Below are 18,459 nucleotides of genomic sequence, written 5' to 3'. Positions count from 1 at the left end.
GTTTCAGATTGTATTCTATTGTTACACGCTGAGTCTTATTGCAATTCTAATCATCTTGGGCTACGGAACTAATTCTTCTAACATTTGCTATCAATTTCTGTTCTAAGATTCTGCTTCTAGAACCAACCCTCAGCAGGATTAGACCATAACTTCATATCCAACCATCAGGTCCAAATCAAATTTTAACAGGTTGTTCTGCCGTGTTAATCTGACCTACAACCAATTTATTTGACAAATCAGATACTTCGATCTTTGGATATTTGAATTCTCTCAAATCTGGTTTGTCCTTTTTCTTGTGATCTGTTGCAAGCTGACCTTCCACTGGATCTCACTGGTTTGGGATTAACAGTGCATTAGTTTTAGGTTTTGTATTTTTTTGTTTGCTATCTGTACATATTATTTCATATTTTCTAATAAATCATTACTCACAACACACTCGTACACACATACACAGTGACAAGAAATCCTTCTTGGTCCCAAACTTGCAAATTCATTTTTGGACCAGAATAAAAATGGCTGGGGATCACTCCAAAGAAATTGATATCAAATAGCCCTTAGAATTACCTTTTTTCACTCTTCTATGAAACTGATTCACTTTATGAACTTTCTGGTTGTTATCACTGCAACTCTGAATTAATTTGGCGTGTTCATTTCTTCACTTAATACGGATCTACGTCACTCTAAAAGTTTTAATATCATATCCTTGCACATCCTTCATACACATGTGGGATAGGTATTATAATTTGCTTTATGCATAGGCTGTGCCTGTAAATGTAAGCTTGCAGAAAGATTTGCCTTCTATATGCACTTGCAACAACGGTCAGCTAACATAATCAGCCTAGAATTGGTAGTCCTTTTTACTTGACAATACTTAGGGAAGTTGATCCTTTGGTTACATGAGGTCTGGAAACAGAAACAAACTGCCCAAGTGCTATTTGCCCTGGAATATGGAAGATTTCATCAATTTATTTATTTATTCTAGGTTGACCAAGCAAGAAATTACTCTCCTATCATGTTTTGTAAAACTAAAATGACCCAGTGAAGTTGATGTAGTATTTAGGAAGCCAAGTCATTTGTCATAGAGTCCATGGTTAAGTTGGATGATACTGTACAATACTTATGATGTAGAGGCTTTGATACTGTACAATACTGGTGATGTTGAGGCTTTCTGTTTTGAGTCCAGTTTTGCCATCATCACAACTAGTAAGAACAGTTGGAACTGGATGTTTTAAACATTGGCCCCTCCATGTCTATGTTGCATGCCATTTCCTCTTGGATATTTGAAACATTGCTACGAGGTGTTGTCATAGGATTCCTCAAGAGTTCCCTTATCTTTGATTGTCAGTTTGGTTAAGTTGAGATGAAAGAGACATTGCTGCAAGGTATTGTCTTAGGTTTTCTTCAAACGCTTCCTTGTCTTTGATTGTCTGCTCAGTTAAGTTGAGACAAAAACTGAGCTCTTGAGCTCACCCTTCAGCCTCCCATATGGAATGCCATTTCTTCTATGCTATTTTATTACTTCATCAGATCTATAGTTTCAACGAGTTATCAGACATTTTATTTGTTCGCCAAAACATTAAAAATAAACTCTCGTGTGCTGCAGGGATTAGAAATGGCAATGAGCTACACCAGATCATTGAAATACATGATCTCTAAGGAGGCAGTTGGAATGGTGGGTTGCAGAACATTTGCAGCTGGAGGTGGAAAAGCAAAGAAGGGTTCGAAAGGAGGTGCGGCCGCCGATGCTCCAAAGGCTTCCACACTCAGCAAAGAGGTCAAGTCCACCACAGTGGTTGGTGCCAATATACTCAAGAATGAAGCTGACTCCAAGATCATGCCGGACTTTGCATACCCTGATTGGTTATGGCACCTACTGGATAAGCAGACAGCATTGAGTGAACTAAGGAGGAAGAATGTAGAAAGTCTTCCATACGAAGAACTCAAGCGCTTTGTTAAGCTGGATAACCGTGCTCAGATCAAAGACAATAACTCTGTCGGAGCCAAGAACTGAACTGAAATCTAACTGTGCTCGGATCAAAGAAAATAACTGTCAGAGCCAATCACTGAACTGAAGTCTTTATTTTTCTTGCTTTCAGCACCCCTGTTTTATAGTACCATTTAACTATTTTTATGTTTTCATCTATTTTGCCCATGAGTCAACTGAAAGCGAACTAATTTTTTTGATACCCGTGCGATGCAGGGGAGGCTTAGAGAATCAACTCCATAGAAGGATGAAAGAAAACCTGACAATAAAATAAGAGGTAGTGAACTGAATGTACATTTATTTTCGAAATGTTGGATTACTTTGCTAAAACTTGACTTCAGAAATCTGAGTAGCCTGTATTTTATTTTTATTTTTCTGAAATTGTAAAAAATAACAAGGGCAAAAGAACGCCAGCTGGTCACGCCGTCCCTGTGTCCTGTCACAGGGATGCACGAAATGATCTTTTGCACCCATGTTCATTTCCTGGGTTCCAGGGGGGAGGCAGTCATTTTGCATGCCCCTGTGTCAGGCGCAGCGGTGGCTTGCGCTACGTGACCGGGTGGTGTTCTCTTTCCCAAATAATAATTGGGACTGAGGATGTGTAGATAGGCTTGGCTTGCATTTTTTTATATGGACTGCCATTTAGTCCTTGCTCACATGTCAAGTTTCAGCCTAAATGGAGTTTACCATACGGCGAAAAAAGCAATAAAAATTTGGAGAGATCTAGTACGATTGGAATACTAGTGGGCACTCATAGGACGTACACAGAATGCATCCCTGTACACAAGAGTGCATTTGATTGAATTAGATTATGAAATTTTACATAGCGCTAATGAAAGAATATTCCCTAGATCGCCAAAGATCGAATTGCCATAGCATACCATAGCACCATTTACTAATAAGGAGAAAGCCGGCCTTACACAAACGAAGAAAACTACAGGGCGTGTGAGGTGCTCATGGAGTTGCTTGTTAGGTTAGGGCTTTTCTATGCTGGGTTGATTCGCCAACCATGTGTTCGGTCTAGTTACTTGGACGACAATCTCAACTCGATCATTCATAGGGAGGGGCAAGCGAGCGAAGCCTTCAATGTTGGAGACTTGGCTTCCCCCCTTTAGTCGTGTAGTCAACATTTTGGTAGGAATGCCACTTTGGTTAAATACCAAGCAGGGTCAGGTGGTTGATACATATGTTAAGGTTGTTCATGTCCATCTTTTTCTTTTTCCTTTTTTTGTTCTTTTGTGGCCGAAAGAGGGAAGGAAGCAGAGGGGACCTTCGAGAACAAAATCCCCCCCGTTCAGTCCTACCATATAGTAGAGTATCTTTTCCCTATCGAAGCTGTATTAACATAGCCAACTAGAAACCTAATCCGCTTGTCAATTCTGGTGTAATACTCATTCGCAAATGATATCTATCCATGTAGCACAAATCCAACTTTTGACGCAAGCTGCCCACGGAAACTCCAAGTCGATCAGTCAAGTCCGCGACCATGCGAAGTCCAACCATGTTGGCCTCAAATCCAACAATCCTGAAGAGAACTTTAGCAGGTCGGAATCTAGCAAATCTGGCAAAGACCATCGAGATTAGGCGAATGATGACCACCACAACAATAAGAACCCCGCAACCAGAATGCCAAGCAAGGGTTGGATCTCCAAATCCAAGAGCTCAATGAACGAGTCAAGAAGGTGATGCAGAACCAAACAAGAATCGATGAACTAGACTTCTCAAACGAGACGACCTTTTCTAATGAGATCATGAAAGCAACTCTTCCTCGTAGATTCAAGATGTTAGATGTCGACCTTCGAGACGTAGACCCTCTTGATCACTTGGAGAGCTTCAAGTCCATGATGATTCTTCATGGGGCCCCTAACACCATTAGGTGCCGATCATTTCCAGCTACTCTGAAGAAGGCCGCAAGAGTTGTTCTCCCATTTCAAGACGAAGTCTATCAAAACCTTCATCAACAACTTCCTCAACAATAGAAATCACAAGAAAATTTCGGTTTACTCGATTGCCATAAATCAGCGCAACGGAGAATCTCTCCGGGGATTCTTAAGCCTCTTCAACAAGGAAGCGCTAGAAGTATGAAACCTAGACCCCACAGTAACGTTTTCAGCTCTCCTAGGCATCAACAATGAAAAGTTCCACTTCTCTCTGTCAAAAAAGTCACCCCATGACCTCCCTAACCTACTAGCTCGGTGTGAAAAATACATCAGAAGTCTGAGAGCATGACTGTTTGTGGAAAGATATCAAAGGAAGTGGATCAGACAGGAACAGATTGGGAAGAGATGACAAGGAAACCCGGGCAAGTCGGAGTAAAAACAATACTCTTACCGAAGCTCAGGTTCTCTTTTACCAAAAAAAAAAGGGGAAAAGTTCTCTGTCCAGGAGTGTAACTTATACCAACACTATCATGAGTCTATCTCTCTCCTCCCCATTCGAAAAGACACATCTACCCTCTTGTTTTAAGGAAGAAAGAGATAGACACATGGGAATACCAATAAAAACCACACCCCTGAACAGAGAAAGCTACTTCCCAAAACAGAAAATCAAACTCCGACATCCATTCCCTGTACCACAATCTCTCTCATTTTTTCATGTTTTAAGTGTAGGTACCGGATTGGATCAGCCGTATCAGACAAGTTTGTCTCTGGTTTTCCTTAAACACGAGTTTTTTTTTTTAATATTTTGTATTAGTATCATTCACCTTCAAAATCGTGCAGTGTCGGCTGAGTCGGACTATCCAATCAAACTATGCTTTCTATGTACATACGTTACCATGGTGACTTTCCACGTCGGAAAGTTTCAACAGAAATCAGACGCACCGGACTGAAAATTCACATCTGTTAGACGTTGAAGTTGAATCAGGCTAATCATAACGACAGATCTTAAGTCCATTAAAAATAAAAGTCTCTTTTAACACTAAAAACAAAATCGGTTTCTTCAAGAACATGTCCGTATATAATCAGCTTACAAAACTTATGATTGTTGCCTTCCCATTTTTTTAACCCTGATGAGATTCCAAAAAATTCCATCAGTGCTCTCTCGGATCCTACTCCTTAAATAACTAAAATCTCTCAAATTGAATTCGAACTAGTTCTCAATTCAAAGAGTCTGGCAACAACAGTTTCCAAATGATTAGCACCCAGAACCAACTATCGTGCAGCCGGGGTTGGTGCAGCTTCAAGAACCTGATGTGTCAATTTGTAAGTCCTTCCTGCCAGTGCTTTTGTGTTCTCTATGATCTGCTCGTAACTGTTGAGAAAAGTACAGAAAAAAATAATATTTAGTATGAAGGAAACAACCATAGTACCTTAATGCATCAAATTAATCAATTTGCTGGACAGATGATGTATACATACACATTAAGATGAGTGGGTTCCATCACAACAGTCCCCGACTCAGAATCGATCTTAGCATCGAGCTTCGCATTCCGAACAAGATTAACAATCCATCTCTCGGCCTCATCATAATTCAGATTCAACTTTTCAGCTAGCATTCTACAAGAAAATATCAGAAACTATCAGGATTGGGGTTTTCTTTCAAGCATAGCAAGTTCATAGCAGTTACTTGAGAAGTTGAAACGTGGCAACCGCATCTGCTTCTGAAAATAATATCGAACCCAAAGAGTATGAGCAATAGCACTAATCATACATATGACTACCAGAAACAGCATTACAAAGTGATTAAAAACCAGAAGCAATCAACAATCATACTTTGGTAAGTGTCCAATGTTAACTAGAAGCATCTGAGATTATTTTGGGGGAGGGGATCCCATTGCTGCTTTACAGTAAGTATATTTTCCCTGACAGATATTATAGCAAATTAAGTACAATTGAAAGTATGATACAACAAGAAGAGCCATCAAAAGCAATCAATAATGGAACTAGATAACCTGATGGCCCATCACAACACTTGCCTTGAGACACCATTCCAAGCTAACTCATCAGCCAAAAAAAATCGAAGAGTGCATACAAGAAAAAAAAAGTTTGCACAAGCACAAAGAGCCCTGGCTTTTCTAATAAGGCAACGCCAGGGTCCAACTTCATGGACCATAAGATGATCACAAACATTGAGTCTCCTTCAATTCGAGTGCAACCAAACTTTACAAATATATTTCCAGCTCCCTAATAATTGCTTTTAATTCAGATGTGACAATCGCTGATGCCGATAGGTACTGAGAGAATCAGTAGAACATCATATCATGGTTCCTGAAGCCCCCCCCCCCCCCCCAAAAAAAAATATTATAGCTGGACTCGGATTTCCCAAAGAACCACCATCCACATTTTGCTTGATGCAGTTAGTGGGAGGATCCCAGTGATGCTCCAACTTCATTGACCATAAGATGATGATGCAGGGCATCCTTTTGAACCAGCAGCAGGCCCATCAAAGAAGGCCCAGCCCAAGTTCAAGACCAGTCCAGATTTGTCTAGCCTGAACTGAATTAATTCCAGCCCTCCTGGCCAGTTCGTGGACTTCTAGGAGCAGTCAAATTCTGGTCCAAGACTAGTATTTTCTTGTGTCTCTTCATTTTCCAAGGTAGCATTAGTGCCTTCCATTATTCAGTCTTGTTTGTGGTTCCTATGTCTTGAGAACAGTTTTCAAGATCTTGGGGTTAGTTTCTAGATCTAGGAATTATTTCCTATGTTTGGTTTTTAGTTTTTAGGTGTTAGGAATTCCAACAGTCTTAATTCAAGTTCATTTTCCAAGGCATCATTAATGCCTTCCATTATTCAATCTTCTCCTGTATATATAAGAATTCATGGGAGGCCGTTTTAAGCATCTAGAATAAATAAATTAAAAAAAAATCCTTTTGTGTGAACTACTTGTGAGAATCAAGTGTGCTTAGGTAAGACTCCTACAGCGGGCCTAGGTGGGACTCCTATGGCTGGGCAACTAGAGGGACTCTAGGCTGCCACCTATCTTGATCTTCAACTATTATCATCACCATCAACCTTCATCATACCTTACCCATAACCCAATCAAACTAGATTCAGATCAAAACCCTCTTCCAGATTCTATCTTGGCTTGCTTACCCTCTCAGGTTCGCAACATTTTGGTATCAGAGCGGGATCAAGGTGGGACTCCTTCGATAGTGACCTCGGTGGGACTCTGACAGGGGGCAACTAGTGGGACTCTAGGATATCTTCATCTACAACTTCTCTATCTATCTTCATTCTCTTCCAGATTCGCTATTGGCTTGCTTACCCATTCGGGTTTGCATCAGATGATCACCAACATCGAGTCTCCTTCAATTCGAGTGCAACCAACCTTCACAAAGATATTTTCAGATCCCTAATAATTGCTTTTACTTCAGATGTGACAATCGCCGAAGCCATTAGGTACGAAGATAACCAGTAGAACATCCCATCATGGTTCCTGAAGGCACCCCCCCCCCCCCCACCCAAAAAAAAATTTACAGCTGAACTCAGATTTCACAAAGAACCACAATCCACATTTACCTTGATGCAGTTAGTGGGAGGATCCCAGTGATGCTCCAAGAAAGCATTTGATGATTTGAAGAGGATGCAAGCTCCAACATAAAACAAAAAAGTATCATCATGGAGAAACTGACTCCAGGTACTAAACATCAAACAGCACACCATACCCTCTCACAAACAAAAAAAACTTGCAAATTCAAGAAATCCCATCCATACAACCCCAAAACCATTAAAAAAAACAACTAACTTTTAAAAAAAAAATTTGGTAGGAAACAAAGCACAAACAACCTTCCAATACAACAATAAATTTCCTCACAGACAAAGTCAATGCAACCAAAAAGTAGTGTGACTACAGGGGACGAATAAGCATACAGAATAACAAGAAAAATGGATTCCAGTTTTAAACAATATCAGAACTGCATTCCATCGTTTAACCATTATTAACTTTTGCATGCATTTTCTTGTAGATATATTGAAAGGGTTACTTTATTTCAGGAAAAAGGAAAATTGGAAAGAGAATATGTGCATGTGTGTGGTGTACAAAGTACTATACAAGCAGAGAAACATAGTGAAGCAAATGCAGGAAAATCTAACGCAGCCAATTGCATATTGCTTAGGAGCATCATACACACCTCATATCAATGCACTGATGTATTCGGCAATAGGTCTCAAAGATAAAGAGGCGTGCATTTTCAAGGAACTCGTCCCTTAGTGGTACAGTAGAAAAGTTTCCTTCTTCAACTCGTTTTCCAAGAAAGGGGTCATTCAATATTACCTGCAGATTGAATCCAATTTGTGAGTTCAGCATTCATAATAAGATGGAATTTACATGATGATGAATCATCCAAACAAAATTTTGCACAGTGCTGTGATTGGGTACTTAAAATGATTAAATTTCTCATTATAGTTTCAATACGAACATCTACCACTTGATTTTCCCAATAGTGTAATATAGGATGATGACCTCTCCAGACACTGAAAAATCAACCGATATTGTAATTACCCAAAAGCTAAAATCTAACCGCAACATGAATCTGCCCGTCCGACTTCTAAGTACCAATTTCAGTTCAAACATCCATAACATTTGATCTTACATGCATCAGTATTCAGTACTGTCAAAACATTTGATCTTACATGCATCACTACTGTTACCGCTACCTTAGAGTGTAAAAACCTTCAAAGACTCTACTCTCCAAGCCACATAGGCATGCCACGATGATCATCATAAAGATGGCATTAACAGCAGATTTCTCACCATTTCCCAGAGAAAACAGAAAGGACATTAAACAACTAAGCAGTAAGGGCATTCTTCTCCCAAAGGAGAATAGCAAACGAGGAATTGCATGCAAGAATTTAAATCTCAGTATCACAGATCAGAATCGACACTGTCAATCCTAGTCCAACTGGCTGATCAGACCTGATAGTGGCCAATCTTTGAGGATGATTGTGTATCAGATAATAACGGCTTGATTGGTTCTATCTGATCTGATTCAGATTTAAATCCACTGAACCACCCAATTAAATTCCAAAACTAAAAAACTTCATTACAGGTCTTCAAGATTTATCCAGTTAGAAGCATTCGCTCCACCAGGGGCACCTTTAACAAATCACCTGAGTCCCATTTCAAGAAGGGAAAGTATCAATTTTTGGAAAAGTCCAAGCATCCAAACACCCTCAAAATCAATGCTGAGAAGCTGTACAAAAGGAACAAGATATCTTCTTATTTGTCTTTTACAAAGCAAAAAATTTAAATGAAAGGTGGTTTTTGCTTATTTTGATGCTATTCTTTCTGAGGTACCAGCGACATATTTTAACAAAAGGACACAGCGCCATACAACAGTAGATACTTGGAGGTGCTAGACATCCAGCCAAAGAAAATTAACAAACTCTAAAGTTGTGAATTAAAATAAATAAAGGAGAAATACGTGAACAGAAAATGCTGCATATTACATTATAACGAAGTAAAAAGAAAGTCATACATGTCAAGGCTGAAAACTTACATCTTCACACTCACGCAACTTTTTTTGAGCACCATCAAAATCATAGTTAACATATAAACATTCTAGGAACTCCGTAATCGGATCCTTGTAAGAGTATTGTTCCTGCTGTATGACTTTGATAAATTCTTTCAGTTGAGGTCTTCTCCTCTTGTTAACAACGAATGCAGCGGCCAAGTAGCGTAATAGATGCGGTGCATTTGTCTGAATGGCATTTATATACCTACAAACAGAAGTTTATATTTCCTTCAATAAAATTAAAAAAAATAGATAGTAACAGTTTAAAAATGACCAATTGATATAGCAGTAGTAGAAGCAATCCATATTTGACTTTGTATTTTAAAAAAAAAAAAAAAAAAGAAGCTTGTGTGACTGTCTTGCCTAATAAATAATAATAATAGTAGTAGTAGTAGTAGTAATTTATGATAATTGATAACTATATATATAGGCAAATACGCAAATACAAATGATAAAGGACATTGGTTATTAAATAAACATCATGACAGAAAATTCTCCAAATGACTACATGGTATTTGTTTTAACCCCTACAAGAAAGGGTGGGAATTGGAGAAGGGCCCACACAGCAAACAAAAATACCATGAACTTCTCATATCAACATGATGTGGCACTCCAAATTTTCAGTTGAAAAAAGGTAGTACTCAAGAAGAGCTACAAACAGTTGCAGTAAAACAGAAGTAAAGAAAAAGTTGGAAATGAGACAAAGAAGGATGAGTTTAGATGGTAGACCTATCATAGAAAAATAAATCAATGAGCCCTGTTCTGCCACTGTCATGGTTAAAAAAGATGAACAGGCTCCAATGCATCAGCCAAATTCTACTTTGCAACTGATTCAATGGTGATGCGGAATTCTGAAACACGAATCACAATCAAGAAACATGCATTAGGGAAGCAATGTAAATAATGTGCAGTCAGTAACCAAGTATGGAATACAAACCTTTGAGTCAATGATTTCTCTCAAGCGATTAAGCTCTTCAAGAGCTATATCCCAGTTTTGCATTAGTATCTCAGCAGCTAGCTTTCCCCATAATGCACTCAAACTCCTTTCACTATTTGTGGACAAATCCCTGTACTGATATAGATAGTCGGCAGCACCAGAGTAGTTTCCACACTCAAACTGAAATTTGGCATATTGATATAAAGCCTCTATCTGATCTGGCCCAATCTGTATGTAAAATGGAGTCATTAGTCAAAATGATAAAAGTTCCCCACCCCCCAAAGAAAAGGCACAAACAGATGAACCTAATACCGTTAAAACCGATAATACTCAAAGGAGCTTCCTATACAAGACGTAACAACAGAGCATGTTGCATTTTTCTCAATGGTTCTACAATAAGAGTGAGCTATACCCAAACCAGGGGGAGAATCAATAGTTAGCTTCCTCCAGGACTTCCAATGACAACTTCACCAACAACAAAAGTAATTGTAAATCATGTCTCTATTTTTCTGTTTCACAAGATGAGTTATTGGTAAAAGAAGGGCCGGAATACAAAGCTACAGGCAAGAGATGAGCGTTGCAAGCTTCCAAACATGAGAAATTTTGATTAAGGGCATCCTTCGGTCACCATCGCAGAGAGGTAACAGTGGAGGCATGACGAAGAATTGTAAACAAGTGGCAGGTGCTGTGGGTTTGGGTATGTTGCCGTCATGAAGAAGTCCAGCGGAGGCAGACATGGCGAAATCCACGCTCGTCCTTCCCTGACCATGACCCAGCTCCTGTCCACCCCTGGTGGGTGGGGAGGGGAGTTTGATGCAGATAAGTCACCTAAAGGGCTTATTTTATTGGAAATAAGCCTTGGTATGGGATATGTAGGTGTACGGCCTTTGATCTCAAGGGTTTTCTTTTTAGTGGGCCACTTAAATGGGCCTAAAATATATGTAGAAAGTAGGAAAACGGGATTTTCTTCATTAGTTTAGTTAGAGTCTTGTTTTGTACAGTTTCTTTCATTATTTTAGTTTCCTAGTTAGTTTATGTTACCTTATTAGTTAAGGATTGGGTTAGGCCTCTCTTTTTTAGTGTTCAAGTATTTTTTAGTTTTCTATATAAGTTTGTAAGGGGTTACAGCAAAACATAGCTTTGTCCTTTGCTTTGTGAATGAGCATAGTGAGATGCCATTGATTAGAGACCAAAATACAGTAAGAACTGAGAGGCCATGGGTGAGAGACCAGAGTCTGAGAGAGACTATCCTATCTTCTTCTTCCCTTTTTCGATTTCTTGTTTATTATTTCATTGTTTTGAAATTTCCAGCAAATCTGAGAACCAATCGAAGTATTTATTATTGCTGGACCTGCAGTTTGCAATCCTTTTGTGAACTGGTTATCACTTGTGACTGGTCTAGATTAAGGGTAGGTAGGATGAACCCTAGGTTCAGGTTAGACACCCATCTTACAAGATCCCAATTAAAGCCAAATCAGAAAAGTCAACAAAATTCAACCTTCTCCAATGAAGATCAAACTTTAACCAACACTTGCAAACAATTAGAATTGGTGGCATCCAAGGTAATTAAATCTTATGATTCTTCGTCTTCCTAGGTGTTCATTTTGTATGAGATTTCAATTTAATGTTTCTATTCAGCGGCCGTCTCGCTCGCTGGTCTTTTCGACCATATCATCGACCACGATCTAATCCCACCCACATTTGGAATCAGGTCGAGGTCGGTCAATTGCATACCTATTATTGATCCCCAGAATACAAAAGTAATCTAAGGGCTCGATTAATCACAATCAAAGAATATTCAGATCTGAAACTCAAAATTCAAGAATCGGAGAAATTTAATTGCAGAGAATCAGGTCAGTCTCCAATTATGGTCGAAGGTCAAAGTCTTGGATGACTCTTTCAATCCCCAAAACATATACCAGATCCAACGGTTACATTTAAAACAAAAATTAAATCTGGACCAAAAACAGAGAACTTCAGAAGAAATTTCATCAAACCTCGGTCCAAGGTGCCTCGTGAGAGGAACTTTGAAAATCCAAAAGAAAGGAGGAATCTGATGGACAGATTCCTCACTATAAGGAATCTCTTTTCTGATCAAAGAGGGTTAAAAACAGAGTAGCCACTAGGTCAAATTGAGAAGGTTCTGGCTGTGATGTGATTCTCAGTATTAACAATATGTAATCTGTAAATAAAAATGGTGATAATCCAACCCAAACTCAGATTAAATAGATAACCGCAGGCTTGAGTGGGAACAGATGCAGCAACACTTATTTGAATGAGAGAAAACAGAGTAAAGAGAGAAGATAAATCACAAATGGCTTCCCACCAATAACCTGGAAAAGTATCTCACTGTTTCCAAGGAGATCCCACTCTTCACTGAATCTCAAAGCAGCTCCATTGAAGAAGAGAAGAAATCTCTATTCATCAAATCGTGCGGAACCAATGGCTCTTGCAAGCTATTTGTAGAAAACTAATAAAACAATCCTAATCTGACTAGGAATGTAATTCCCACTTGCTAACAGCAACATGACTCAAATAGGAAACATAATTCTAAAAGGAAACAGCTCACGCAAAGGTGAGAGAGTTTAAAACTAATTAGACAACTTAATATAAAAAAACTAACTAATACTAAGCCCATGGATTGGGTTGGACTTGATCCCCAATGATCTGGGCCTGCTTGTTCTTCTTCTTCTTCTTGTGGGAGTCAGTGAGATAATCCCTGCCTGCATCAACCCCCCCTACGCAACTCCTGTCCCACCCCTCTGCCCAACTCTCGCCACTTCACCTCCTCCCCTTTGCCGAGACTTTAATCCTAACATTTAGGAAGAGTGTCCATCTTGGATACCGAAACCCCCCAAAGTACACTCTTCGCAGTGCAACAGTAGGTCTTCTCTTCATTGAGCGTATACACAGATGCAACACACAAAGCGAGAGACACAGATCACCACACTTGGAAACCATCGGGATCTCAATGTAGTTTGCTAAGCCTATAGAACCAGGTGTCGCGGCAACCTCCCTTAAGACCATCTGCATCGAGGAACTTCGAGGACCCCTGACTATCGTCTCAAAAAATTTCAGGACCTTGAAGGTCTTCTAGGGGCAGGGATAAGCTCCTCGAAGCAATAGTGGAACAAGTCACTGGTCTGGTTGAGGTCCATCTGGAGAGACTCCAAATTAGCAGAGTCGGCCTCATTGCTATCTCTAATTACTCGGATCTGGAGATCTTGCACCTTGTGAAGACTCCCGAGCGCACAAATACAGGGCTTGTATGCATCGTTGACAACTACAAGGTACTCAGGAAACTCCACATCAATGAATGGAAGACAAATAGGACAGGTGACAAAAGCCTTGTTGCCATTGCAAAACGGTGCCCAAACCTTCCACAAGTTGGTTCTCATTAGTGGCAATCCTACATCATTGAGTTTGGGCCTGCTCGCTGCCAATTGTAATCTCGAGCGCTTAGCACTAATTGGCAGTGACATGTTTGTCGTTTGGTGACGCTGAGATTTCATGCATTGCTGCTAAATGCATCGCATTGAAGAAGCTCTGTATCAAGGGCTGCCTTGTGACCAATCATGGGATGGAAGTGCCTGCTGGTGGCTGCCCTAATCTGACCAAGGTGAAGGTTAAGATGTGCAGAGGAATAACTTGTGAGGGTGTGGATTGGTTGAGGGCAAGTCAGGGTTCATTGGCTGTCAATTTGGACAATGGAGAAGTTGATCATCAGGATGCTAGTGCACAGAGGATCTCAGGGCAACGGGCTGGAGTTTCTTCCAGTGGTTAGTGACATCTCAGCTGTTGATATGCCATCTAGCAGTTCTGGAAGATCGGCATTGTTCAAAGGGAAACTAGGGTTTTTTGCAGGGAGTAGGGTTGAGAGGGCAAATTTTGATAAGAAAATGGGTTGTAACAAAACTATCCCATAAGGCACCCCAAACGTCAGTTTTCAAAGATGAGATATCCTAAGTGTCACTTTCTCAAACATTGGAAACCTCAAGTGTAATTTACCTTCTTTAAAAAAAATGCAAATCAAAACTCAATTAGCCTCTTCTTAATATACGGTCAGACACGAATCAAGTTCAACCATTTAAGCCCATATTTGAGAAGCCCCCCCCCCCCCCCAACCCCAAGAGCTACCCAATATTCTGTACGGGTAGGCACACATATATCCACTAACCATTGAAAATTAGACAGCTACAATGCATGAATCAAGCAAAAATAGATAAACAGAACCAGACGCTGGATTCAATAACCCCCATGTTGTACATGAGTAAATAAATAAACAAATAAAGTCAAAGTTCGAAAGAATTTATAAAAATAAAAAAACAGAAAAAAAAAAAAAATTACCTGATATCGATCGCTAAGCATTTGGATATTATATTGCTTATCCGGCCGGAGTTCCTGAACCGAATTAGGGTTCTGAAGAAAAGTTATCAAAGGCGCAGCAGACTCTTCCAGAGATTTCAATCTCGCAACGACTTCCACACGCCTATCAATCATATCTACCAACACAAAAAATCCAAAATCAGAAGTCCTAAAACAAGGGATAAAAAAAAAAAATTCGCGAAACAGCGGCTAAACACTGAAGTCGTAGAACAATGCGAAAAGGTGTAACCTTGCGGAACTTCCTCAGTATGGTAGAGGCTCTTGTGGATGTCCATGGCGTAATCGACCATATTAGTTTTGTTGAGAAGTTCAATCTTTGCTTTCAGGATCTCGCCATCGGGGTAAAGCTGACGCTCTTGCAGGAATTCTAGTAGGGGGAAGACCAAGTGTCGATCCAGTTGAGGAGCTACGCGCCGAGTGAGATCGTACTGCGCCATGACTGCAACCGATAGAAACCCTAGCTGAATCTCCCCTGCAAGAGGGAAACAGAGAGAGAGGCGCCAATAATAAAACCTACAACTACAAGTACTAGTAGGAACAGGATACCAAAGCGGTTAACGCTGGTCCATATTGTGGTCAATCTGAACCGTCCAATAAAATAAATCCTTTTTATTGAGGAGATGGTCCACAACTCGTCTGGCTTGGCCAGTTCTTTGTAAACCCAGGTCCATGCGGAGGTCACTCTCCCAAAACCTGGCTTAGTTTGTCCAGTCCATACTAAGCAAAAATGGGAACGGCAAAAAAAAGGAGTCTTACGGTACAGATTTTAAACAGTAAAAAATTGAAAATGGGCGGTCAATAAAACCGTAAATAAAAAACGAATGGTACGGGGTTTAAATGTTTATATTTCTAAAAAACGGAACCAAAAAAAGGGCACTATTCTCTTATAAATTGAGGAATTTTTTTTTGAAATATATACTTCTAATTTCTGTGTCCGTGCATTGACCTTGAGTTGAAAGTGATATCATGAAAAATGTAGACCTTCAGTCATCTTTACATCGGTGAAAGAATCAAGACGATGAGAGAGAGATGATCAATTAAGTAAGCCATTGCTCAACAAATCCAAAGACTTAAAAACCGCCAAAAAAAGGGAATGTATATTCAATGCATTTAAAACGATAATGCTTGTCGTTTGCCATTTGCCCCATTTGTTTAAGAGACATACGGCAAAATGTGTTTAAAACGGTAAAAATCGAGAACATATTTAAAATGAAGTTTTAAACGTGTTTTTGCAAACAAAGGTCCAGTCTAAATGCAACCTAAATCAACCAGGAAAACATAGCCCAATACTATAGCTGATTCCACCTTCTAGGCAAGCAGCAATGGTTTTTTTTGTGTTTTTAATGAATAGGCAAGTAGAAACTTGGTTGTAAAGTTTGAGCTATTCATTGCAAATTGCTCTATAAGGGTGTCAACACCAAAGCGAACCGTTTAAACCAAAACAGTAGACCATTTAATAAATGGTACGATTACACCTTAAAAAATGATACCATTTATTTAATTGGATTGGTTCGATTTGGTTTAGACCATTTAATCCAACGGTTTCGAACCGTGTAATCCAATTATAATCAATTATAGACAAGATGAGGATGTTGAGGAGGATGTGCGGCAAGACAAAGAGAGGTAGATTAAGGAACGATTGTATTATAACCGAATTGGGAGTTGCACCTATCCAAGACATGCTCCGTGAGAGCCGCCTGAGGTGGTATGGTCATGTCCAACGGAGACCCATGGAAGCACCAGTAAGGAAGAGTGACCAGATCCAATTTAAATGAGCTAAAAGAGATAGGGGCAGGCCTAAAATGACTATTGGAGAAGTGCTAAGAAAGGATATGCATGTGGTAGGGCTCGAACAGTATGACTGCTGATATAGGGGATGTTCCTGGGATGCTACTTTGACTACATTTTTACCTTTTTAACTGTCACAGCCTCTTCGGATCCATGTAACCGACCCCATTTAGTTAGGATAAGGTTATGGTTGTTGTATAATCAGACCGTCTAAACCGTTTAAAAACCTAGTAACTACTAAATAATAAGTAATAAGCAGTAAATAGTAAGTAGTAAATCTGTAAACACTAACTTACCCAACCTTCTGTTCGTCATCTTTTCTCATTTTCACAGTTCCATTGCTTTGCGTCATTGCCGACTTGCCGCTGGTAAGGTCTGTCTCTCTCTTTTCTAGTTTTTAGTTTGCTACTTTTCTAAGCCTATGATTTTCGTTCTCAACATTTCTAAAATTCAGATTTCAGAGTCTCTCAACTCCAAACCAGTAAAGCCGTGTTGTTCTCCTTGTTATCTTTGTGTTAGGGCTGTAAACGGATAGGATTCGGCTCGGATAATGCTATATCCGCATCCGCATCCGCTTAGCTATCGGACGGATTTGAATAGTGCTAAAAGGATACGGATCGAATATTTTATCCGTTTACATGTAAATATAGCTTTTCGGACAGCTATAGCCTATCCATATCCGCATCCGTTTAGCTTTCGGACGAATTTGGATAGTGCTAAACGGATACGGACATGGATCCGGAAACAGATTTCGGCTATTCATTTACGCTCCTACTTTGTGTGACTTGACTTGGAATGATTTGAAGGATACTTATGGTTGATGCAAGCCTGCAATGACCATGTATTTCTGGTCTGCAAGTCCCCAATCGGATGTTTGGTGTGGCTGCCCACTTGTGATTTGTGAAAGTGGCTTTGGTTTGGTTTGAAAACTACTAAATTAGTTAGTAAATCAGGGATGCTATTCATATTTCTCATGCCATTAGGTTCCAGTTTGATTAGCAGCGCAAGAACATGAGATTATGATATGAATGGGAGTATGGGAGCATGTTAGTCACAGACCAAGACACCAAGCTCTTGAGTTTGTCACTTTTGGAGAGCAGGTAAGGAGAGGAAACCAGTGTGAATCAATAAATGGTTTTTAAAACCGTTAAACCAAAACTTTCTAAAACCGTATGCAACCATTTACCAAACGGTCCAGGTTTTCATTATGAGAGCATTTAGTTAAATAGTCTGATTACAATTTCTACCCTCAAGTAGACAAAACCAAATTGAACCATTTAACCGGAACCAGACCGTTTAACATCCTTACTATCACCTTTACTGTTTGTTTTTTTTTTTTTTTTTTTTTAGGGGGGTGAGAATATCACCTCTTTCATATTTTTCCTTCACCATGGGTGGAAGGAAACTCGGTCTGAAAAGAGAAACCTAAAGTAGAGGATGATAAAATCCACATGCCAAGTTTCCATGTATTAGATATGGCCGTGATGGGGGCACAGGCTGCGCCCAGAAACATGGGGGTGGGTGAAATGACCACCCTGGCCCCCCTTAATGGCAGGAATACTCAGCCAAGGTGTCTGGGCTCAGGCTGCACTGCGGCACAAAGAAGATCAGCGCATTAGATATTGTCAAGAAATGTTTCATAACTGCTAGAAATGACTATAGGGCGTGGATACCCACCCATGTCCCGAAGGGTTCAGGTACTGGATCTGCAACTCTGGACCCAGGCCCACCAAATAAAAGTCAAAGCCTGATACATAGGGCCCATCCATAAAACCACAAGCTTAACCCAAATGGAAAGAAAAGTACAATCAACAAGCACAATTATACACGCTCAAAATCAGAAATTAAACAAGTTTGAGATATCCAAACAAAACAGTTGGACTTCGGACATTAAAAGGAAATGCCTGCTTT

The 18,459-nt window shown here is 39.8% G+C and overlaps 2 protein-coding genes across 4 annotated transcripts; one reads left to right on the top strand and one right to left on the bottom strand.

Moving 5' to 3' along the window:
• Positions 1-1,206: 1,206 nt before the first annotated feature.
• Positions 1,207-2,107, top strand: LOC122671797. Of its 3 annotated transcripts, XM_043869240.1 has the most exons (3): positions 1,210-1,382; positions 1,604-2,011; positions 2,070-2,107. In XM_043869240.1, the coding sequence occupies exon 2, from the start codon at positions 1,613-1,615 to the stop codon at positions 2,009-2,011; it is 399 nt and encodes a 132-aa protein (XP_043725175.1). In that variant the 5' UTR covers positions 1,210-1,382; positions 1,604-1,612; the 3' UTR covers positions 2,070-2,107. The 3 variants fall into 3 exon arrangements, with proteins under 3 accessions (XP_043725174.1, XP_043725175.1, XP_043725173.1); XM_043869239.1 differs by having other exon boundaries at positions 1,207-2,025; positions 2,075-2,100; XM_043869238.1 differs by having other exon boundaries at positions 1,211-2,011.
• Positions 2,108-4,990: 2,883 nt separating this feature from the next.
• LOC122671796 (eukaryotic translation initiation factor 3 subunit E-like) lies at positions 4,991-15,276 on the bottom strand. The gene is made up of 8 exons (XM_043869237.1): positions 14,990-15,276; positions 14,722-14,876; positions 10,375-10,602; positions 10,167-10,288; positions 9,423-9,642; positions 8,055-8,197; positions 5,344-5,481; positions 4,991-5,236 (listed from the first exon to the last, which is right to left on the bottom strand). The coding sequence occupies exons 1-8, from the start codon at positions 15,195-15,197 to the stop codon at positions 5,137-5,139; spliced, it is 1,314 nt and encodes a 437-aa protein (XP_043725172.1). The 5' UTR covers positions 15,198-15,276; the 3' UTR covers positions 4,991-5,136.
• Between the last annotated feature and the right edge of the window lie 3,183 nt (positions 15,277-18,459).

The sequence above is a fragment of the Telopea speciosissima genome, chromosome 8 (genome assembly GCF_018873765.1).
Source record: "Telopea speciosissima isolate NSW1024214 ecotype Mountain lineage chromosome 8, Tspe_v1, whole genome shotgun sequence".
NCBI classification, from domain to species: domain Eukaryota; kingdom Viridiplantae; phylum Streptophyta; class Magnoliopsida; order Proteales; family Proteaceae; genus Telopea; species Telopea speciosissima.
Note: the sequence above shows the minus strand (reverse complement) of the source record. Positions and strands in the feature narration are given on the sequence as shown.

Excerpts from the sequence above, each read along its gene's own strand:
- LOC122671797 (XM_043869238.1), top strand. The coding sequence starts at position 1,505 with ATGCTATTTTATTACTTCATCAGATCTATAGTTTCAACGAGTTATCAG.
- LOC122671796 (XM_043869237.1), bottom strand. The coding sequence starts at position 15,197 with ATGGCGCAGTACGATCTCACTCGGCGCGTAGCTCCTCAACTGGATCGA. Across the intron at positions 14,877-14,989 it reads TACTGAGGAAGTTCCGCAAG|ATATGATTGATAGGCGTGTG; the intron begins GTTACACCTTTT and ends TTGTGTTGGTAG. Across the intron at positions 10,289-10,374 it reads GAGAAATCATTGACTCAAAG|AATTCCGCATCACCATTGAA; the intron begins GTTTGTATTCCA and ends TTCGTGTTTCAG.